This window comes from Nicotiana attenuata, unplaced genomic scaffold, assembly GCF_001879085.1.
Source record: "Nicotiana attenuata strain UT unplaced genomic scaffold, NIATTr2, whole genome shotgun sequence".
Lineage (NCBI taxonomy): Eukaryota > Viridiplantae > Streptophyta > Magnoliopsida > Solanales > Solanaceae > Nicotiana > Nicotiana attenuata.
The window spans coordinates 215978-223712 of NW_017671054.1; the positions used below are offsets into that span (position 1 = coordinate 215978).

Genomic DNA, 7735 nt, shown 5'->3' on the forward strand with positions numbered 1-7735 from the left:
CTCTGAACCTCTTCATGGAGAGGCAGACCAAACCAATATTGTCAATAAAAGCTGTTAAGATTTCTTCTCCTAACCTTGAGTACTTATTTTCAAGTTCTTCATTTGATCCAACGGATTATTACGGTTTGCTATGATTTTCCCGTGATTCATTTATATTGTTTTATACTCATAAGGTATGTGATAACTTTTGAGCAAACAATAAAATTTTTAACATTAAATTTCATTCATATTGTATCTTTTCAGAACCGCGCAAAGCGCGGGCATATTGACTAGTTTAAGTAATAAAAAGTATGTCTTGGATAGGTGAGAAAAGGATAGCAAAAAAACTACCAACTTGTGTATCTAAAAAGATTGTGCATTTGACTGAAAAATATAATCATATTTGGAGTTCATCAAAAAAAAAATTGAAATGGTATAAAATCCCCAACTCAAAATTTACAATGGGGGAGTTATAAAGCTGATAAATCAAATAGGCAAATATTATACCAACAGGGAGAAAAAGAGAAAACTACTGGAAGCTGCCTACAGAATTTTCTCCTAGCTATGCATGCCAATGATCTTTCGGCTGCTAAATTCTGATTTTCTATCGGCTATGCTACTGTAAAGTTCTGAAAAGTTTTGGATTATAACTGCTTCTGAAACCATAGTGAGCGTGCATATTCCGGCTAATTGAAACACCAATAAATTTTGCAGTATCGATTGCCCATGCAGGTTTCACATATTCAGGGGCGAATCAATAATGTTGAAGTTATCAATTCGGTAGAACCCAATAGCTTTGCCCAAGCCTCATATTTGTGTTAAGAAATTGACTTAATATATAAATAATTTTTTCAGAACTTAATACGCAAAAAAAAGCTATGGATGCAGAACTCATAAACCTAAAATCTCGGATCCGCCTCTGAGTATCATGGCCCCTACCAAACTAGCCTCAGAAAATTGGTCCCGTTACCTACAGACTTTCTTTACTTGACCATGTTATTGTGCACCCCACATTCCAAGCCTTTCTACGAGGTTCATTCCACGGTCGTCCATCCGGTAGTTGATATTTTCAGTCCCTATTGTGCAGATACTAACACCATCCTAGCTATACGAATGATTAAGCGTGGAAACAAAGCTGCTACTCAAGTTCTTGTTCAGTAGATGGATGCAGCTCCAGAGCAGGTAATTATTAACTAACGCGCAATCGCTTTTCATCACTATTTCTTTGGGGACAAGAAATTTTGGAGAGCATGGAATGTAACAAGTGGGATTTGATATGTGCACAAGGAATTTTAAGCTTTGAAGAGTGGTACATGAGGCTTGAGGAGTGAGACTTTAAAAGTCCTTCCCATTTGGTCCCTGTCAAGTAGTTACAGGGTGAGATCAGCAGAACATCTGCTTCTCTCCACTTTTCTAGCTATTATAAGTTGTAAGCCTTCTTCTCTAATGAATTCGAACTTAGAGCCCGTTTGGACATAGGAATTTTTTCACTTTTTTCCGAAAAAAATTTCATTTTTTTTCAAAATCAGTATTTGGCTATAAAATTTTCAATTTTCACTTAAGATAAATTTTGAAATTTTTCGAAAATTTGAAAAACTCCAAAAAGTCATTTTTCAGAATTTTCACTCAGATCACTTACAAAAATTCAAAAAACCCAAAATTATATTCATGTCCAAACACAACTCTAATTTTCAAATACCATTTTCACTTGAAAAATAAAATACACTGTTTTTTGAATTTTACAATTCTTATGTCCAAACGCCTAGACTACTTCTCTTGGCAATTCTCTCGGCTAGTTTTTTTCAAACTTCTCAGTCAAATCTCTGTTTACAAAACTCTTTCAATGGACCAGTGCGGAGTACGAATGTGAATGCAATGACATAACAGTGAGTGTGACACCTGTGTAATTTTCTACTGTGGAACCGCTTTAACTTTAAAGACAAATTTTAAGAAGAAAAAGGTATATAGAAACAGAGCTCAACGTTACACAAGTTATAGTTCAATAGATACACCATAAATGTCTTTCTAGATCTAATTCCAACATAAAAGATGGCGGTGGATAGTATGCTAAACAATAAATTGTTTTAATGAAATATGCACCATTAGCATCAAGGAACCACTTGAGGATACAGATAAGGGCACCACAAGAAGATAAAGCAGGAATCATCACTTCACAATGCAATTTTATCAGGACAGCATAAGGCTGGGAAGATGAGGGCATTCTAAGCTAATAAATCAAAAGCCAACGATGCTACAACCATGCTTACCAAAGGAACAGAAATGTTATCGTCTACCGTTGGAGTAATAGGGAGAGACTCCACCATAGTTGCTATAAATGACACCACAGCTACTCTTTCTACAGTTGAAACCCAGTCCAAGTGAAGATATCCCAAGGCCGAGAAGTAATAGAGCATCCTTTAACCATATGAAAAAGTCTAGCATCAGCATAAAGCTTACAACAAAATCTCTAAACATAAACATAAAAGGGGCAAAAACCTACCCAATGGACACCAGGAAACCGAGAACAAACATGGAGAGGCTACCAGCCAAACTTTTCTGTTTATTATAAGGGATTTTTATGGACCCAAACCTTCTTCCAACAATATCAGCAATTCCTACATAGAACAAAGTCAGAAAAAAAAGTAGTACAAAAGGAACTAATCATAGACTAAGTAATATGAGCTTCAGCTGTTACCATCACCACCACACATCATTGCTAACGAAATTACTCCAACTGGTGACTCACGCCAAAAGAGAAGTGCACTCAAAATTAACACTAGAACATAATATAGAGGCCCTCTAAGCAATTCTCTGCAAGGAAAAGGCTGAAATATAAGACATGAATCAATACCATGTATACGTTGAAAGAGGCAGAAAAGGGATTCTGGAACTTACTCTGGCTTTCCTTCCCGAGTAACAGATTTTAGAAGTCCCTCATCAGTAGCCAAAGAAAGGCCATTAATCACAAGTCTCAAACAGTTTGTAAGTGGAACTACAGAAGCAAAGTAGCGTGCCCATCTTGATGCACTAATCTAAGATCTAAATCATCAGAGAGAACTTTCAAATATGGTTTTGCAATCATCTACGTAAGACAAAATAATACCTGAAAATTGGCCAGGAAGCCATAAAAAGCAGACCAGACAATATGTGGACCAGCTTTCTGCTTAAATTCTGTTTCAATGAATGAAGAGGAAATAAATATCCCAAGAAACAAAAGCTGCTAAAATCAAGAGATCACACGGCCATTATAATATGTTACAAGAACCTTTAATGTTTGACGTCTCACAAGATCACAATCCTTCTACCTTTTGTTTCTTTCTTCCTCCCCCTTCCCAGAAAGAAGGTTTTTAAGTATTCAGAGCATGTTGTAATTCTGTGAGCTTTCGTTTAATATCTCAAATAAATAATAATAGGAATGGCTAAAAATAAGAGAGTGGAGTGTCGTAGAAAGACCAGTAATGCTCTTTCACTGTAAAAGAATATGGGCAGTTTATTTATGGATACCAAGTTATTACATCCGAAATAAGCCAAATTTTGAAGAGTCAATTTCTAGAAATCTCAGCACTAACTGATTTCCTCTCTATAAATAGTTTCAATCACCACAAGTTTGAATGAGCTATTAAGGGATCCTGATTCCAGGTAAGAAAAAATTGCATAAGGTTTTCATGGAAAGGTTGTCAATTTTTCATGAAACTGAACAAGATTACAACAACAACAACAACAACTACCCAGTAAAGTCCCACATAGTGGGGTCTGGGGAGGGTAATGTGTACGCAGACCTTACCCCTGCCCCTAGAGGTTGTTTCCGATAGACCCTCGGCTCAGAAAGACAAAAATAAAGTAAGAAAAAAACAAGAGGAGGGAAATCATTAGTAACTCCAGTGGAAATCGTAATAATAACAGAAACATAAAAACCGAAAGATGAATGACATGCAATAACAGTAACCATAATCTAAGGCCCGGGGCTAAGACAAACAACAAGAATAGTGTGGGTCCAACATAAACTGCAAGCCATCTAAGACCAACCCTAATCCAACCCCGCCTCACCCCCGGAATGAAGTAAGGAAAGCTTTACTACCCCTATCCTACAACCCTAATGCGTGATCTCCAGGCCTTCCTATCAAGGGCCATGTCCTCGGAAATGAGCAGTCGTCCCATGTCCTGATCACCTCTCCCCAATACTTCTTAGGTCTCCCTCTACCTCTTCCCGTACCCACCACGGCTAACCTCTCACACCTCCTCACCGGTGCCTCGAGGTTTCTCCTTTGCACGTGCCCGAACCATCTGAGCGTCGCTTCCCGCATCTTGTCATCCACAGGGGCGACGCCCACCTTCTTCCGAATATCTTCATTCCTAATCTTGTCTATCTTAGAGTGTCCGCACATCCACCTCAACATCCGCATCTCTGCTACTTTTATCCTCTGGATATGAGAGTTCTTAACCGGCCAACACTCTGCCCCACACAACATGGCCGGTCTAACTACAGCTCTATAAAACTTACCTTTGAGTATCGGTGGCACTTTCTTGTCACACAAGACTCCAGATGCAAGCCTCCATTTCATCCAGCCCGCCCCTATGCGGTGAGTGACGCCCTCGTCGATCTCTCCGTCCCCCTGAATCATCGACCCAAGGTACTTGAAGCTATCTCTCTTGGGGATGACATGTGGCCCAAGCATCACGTCCCCGCCTACATCCCTCGACTCAGCGCTAAACTTGCATTCCAGGTACTCTGTCTTAGACCTGCTCAATTCGAAACCCTTAGACTCGAGGGTCTGTCTCCAAACCTCCAATCGCTCGTTAACACCGGCCCTCGTCTCATCAATTAGAACTATGTCGTCAGCAAATAACATACACCATGGCACCTCCCCTTGAATATGGTGTGTCAAAGCATCCATCACCAAGGCAAATAAGAATGGGCTAAGCGCTGAGCCTTGGTGTAATCCCATAACAACCGGGAAATGCTCCGAGTCGCCTCCCACCGTCCTAACCTTAGTCTTAGCTCCATCATACATGTCCTTGATCGCTCGTATGTAGGCTACCGGCACGCCCTTTGCCTCAAGACATCTCCAGAGCACCTCCTAATAAGGTGAATAGCTTTCGTAGTGGAGCGGCCCGGCATGACGGTGGTGTCTGCCGACTACTCCACCAGATACCCTGTTACCTCCCAATCTCCCACCAGCACAGGTATTGGGTAACTATGCGCATTGGCAAGCATTGGCAAAGCCACCTTTGTCCAAGGGGTGTCAAATTTTCCCCTTCACCGGAATCTCTGACTTTCTTAGTGTATTTACTTTTTTATATTTTGACTCCCTAGGTGAAAATCCTGGCACGCACCCGTCTTTGTAAACAAAGGCTTAGGTGATGGGGAGAAATCACCTAATACTTTTTGCCTCCACTAAGATTTGATAAGAATGTCAATTTTTGTTGATTACGAGTCTCTGTACATTGACATTTACAGCTACATATAACCTACACGGCTACACATACATATAGCACACACATATAAGAGGGCGTGCCTGTGTGTGTGTGTGAGAGAGAGAGAGAGGGAACCTGTTCAATGAGCTTGCGCTCGGATAAGAAATCGAAAGTGGAAACAAGGGCGTAAGCACCGGCGATGACCAAAGCCGTGGCTCCCGCATCCTGTAGCATTGAGCCACCATCTCCAATTATAGCATCAAAACCACCTGTTAAACCGGCGTCGGCAGGACCGGGAACGGCTTGGGAACTGTACGGCGAGAAGAATCGTCCGCGAAATGTAAGAGTATGGGTTGTTACAGTGAGAGAGGAAGGCAGATTCGAGAGGCGTACGTGACGTGGAAGGATAGAGTTGGGGTAGTGGGTGAACGGCACCACCGCGGCGGTGGCGGAGATAGTTAAAACTCTGCTCATTATAGCACTAACACAAGCTTTCGTTCTAGAATCTACAGTCTCTTCATTCGTCTTCACATATAATAACAGATAGACTAGATTTATCCATATAAAAAGACTGAAATTGTTATGCCTATTATGGGGACAATTGGTCCTATTATATCTCGTTTTAGCTGTAACGTGGTAGACTTTGCTACATTAAAATGTATCAAAAATGAAAAAGAAAAAAAGGTTAGCTACATTATTGTAATTTAGTGTTAAGGTACAACATCGAGTTTATGGTGTTTGTCACTTTACTGCCAATCAAATAAAAGGGGCAACTTCTTGTAATTAACAGATTTTTCAGTTTGTTTAATTAAATTCATTTTCTCTCTCAGTTCTCGTTGTATTTGTTTTTGATGATGATTTGTTCAAAAACAATTCTTTCAATTTTGTTCTTTAGGAGCCTTATTTCAATATAATTTGATTAAGGCTAACAATATTACCAGGAAATTATCTCGCATATTATAATTTGAGTGGTAGAAAATCTACGAAGAACTCATATATTTTATTACAAGTTTTATATTTTATTTTTATTGATCTATGGTGAAAAGATTATATAACTAAAATAACATTTGTAATGAATCATCAAATACAATCTTCTATTTAGAACGGGCCAAAAATAATTGCATCAATTTGGTTGCAAATTTAGGTCTTAGCCCATGTGTTACGAACATGACCTTGCATAGATATAAAGGATTTGGGGTTGTAAAAATAGATTCAAAGATGAACTAATTGCCTTTGGTTTCTTCTAATGGCAGGCCTGTGCCTCCTCAGTTTTCGGATTAGTCACTCAAAAATAGCCAGCGTTTGCAAAGTTATTGAAAAATAGCCACTATTTTGCTGCAACACGTAAAGTTCCAGCATAATATACTGGAGATCGGTGCACCCGTGTATGAACTTCCAGCATATTATGCTGGAACTCCAATATGCGGAAAGTTCCCGTATATTATGCTGGATATACAGGAGTTCCAGTATAATATACTGAAGTATTTTTTCAGATTTTGAACAGTATTTTCGTTCAGATTTATCTTTATATGAAAAGTAGCTAAATTTCGATTACTTTTGAAACTGTAGCTATTTTTGAATGACCACTTTAATCTGACTATTTTTAAACTTCTCCCTTTTTGGTTCATGTATGTTTGTGTCTAATACATGACAATTTCACAGAATCCAATATTCGAACTTAATGCTTCGAAGCTTTTTAGTGGCCGTCAATAAAGTTTAAGCTTATGTTTTCACGTTTTACCGTTCTCTAATCCTGATCAAACATTAGCATACAAACAACTGTCTCTAATCAGCTAAAAAAGAAAAAGAAGACACAACTAATTGCAAACTGAATACGCACCAAAAAAAAGGAACTCAAAAAAAATCCCAAACCCTGATCGCCTTCTTGAATTGCTTGGCCATCTTAACTTCTCAACAGAGACGATCAAAGAATTGCAGATCAAAAACCCATATCCATACTAATAAAGAACTAAAAAACAAATAAAAGCTGAAACAAATAAACTATTGATGAACGAAATCGAGAGAGAAAGGCACGAGAGAGAGAAGGGGGGAAAGTAATAGCGAAAAATGAAGCCTGAAACGGGTAATAAGAATGAAGTTTAATACATTCTTTTGTATATAAATGATAACTTATAATATGTTAACTTAACGTAATTAACTAATTAAGTGATAACCTCTCTAAAGATAAATAAGTTTATAAAAAGATAAAAATTTCTCAAGAAAAAGATGAAGGGAGAAGTGCACCGATAGCTACTTTCTAGCATTTGCAAAGTATTTAAACTTTGGTCCAATACTACTACTTCTTCTGTGTTATAAATAGAATTTTATTTATGGTGAATGT

At 38.5% G+C, this 7735-nt stretch overlaps 1 protein-coding gene across 1 annotated transcript; it reads right to left on the reverse strand.

Annotated features, from left to right (window-relative positions):
* Positions 1–1942: 1942 nt before the first annotated feature.
* Positions 1943–5980, reverse strand: LOC109205554 (probable phytol kinase 1, chloroplastic). Its single transcript, XM_019368264.1, has 6 exons — positions 5530–5980; positions 3083–3150; positions 2875–3006; positions 2675–2790; positions 2480–2594; positions 1943–2394 (listed from the first exon to the last, which is right to left on the reverse strand). Exons 1-6 carry the CDS (start codon positions 5866–5868, stop codon positions 2202–2204), a joined length of 963 nt encoding a protein of 320 aa, XP_019223809.1. The 5' UTR covers positions 5869–5980; the 3' UTR covers positions 1943–2201.
* Between the last annotated feature and the right edge of the window lie 1755 nt (positions 5981–7735).

Excerpts from the sequence above, each read along its gene's own strand:
- LOC109205554 (XM_019368264.1), bottom strand. The coding sequence starts at position 5,868 with ATGAGCAGAGTTTTAACTATCTCCGCCACCGCCGCGGTGGTGCCGTTC. Across the intron at positions 3,007-3,082 it reads GCTTCCTGGCCAATTTTCAG|TGCATCAAGATGGGCACGCT; the intron begins GTATTATTTTGT and ends ATCTTAGATTAG. Across the intron at positions 2,595-2,674 it reads AATGATGTGTGGTGGTGATG|GAATTGCTGATATTGTTGGA; the intron begins GTAACAGCTGAA and ends TGTTCTATGTAG.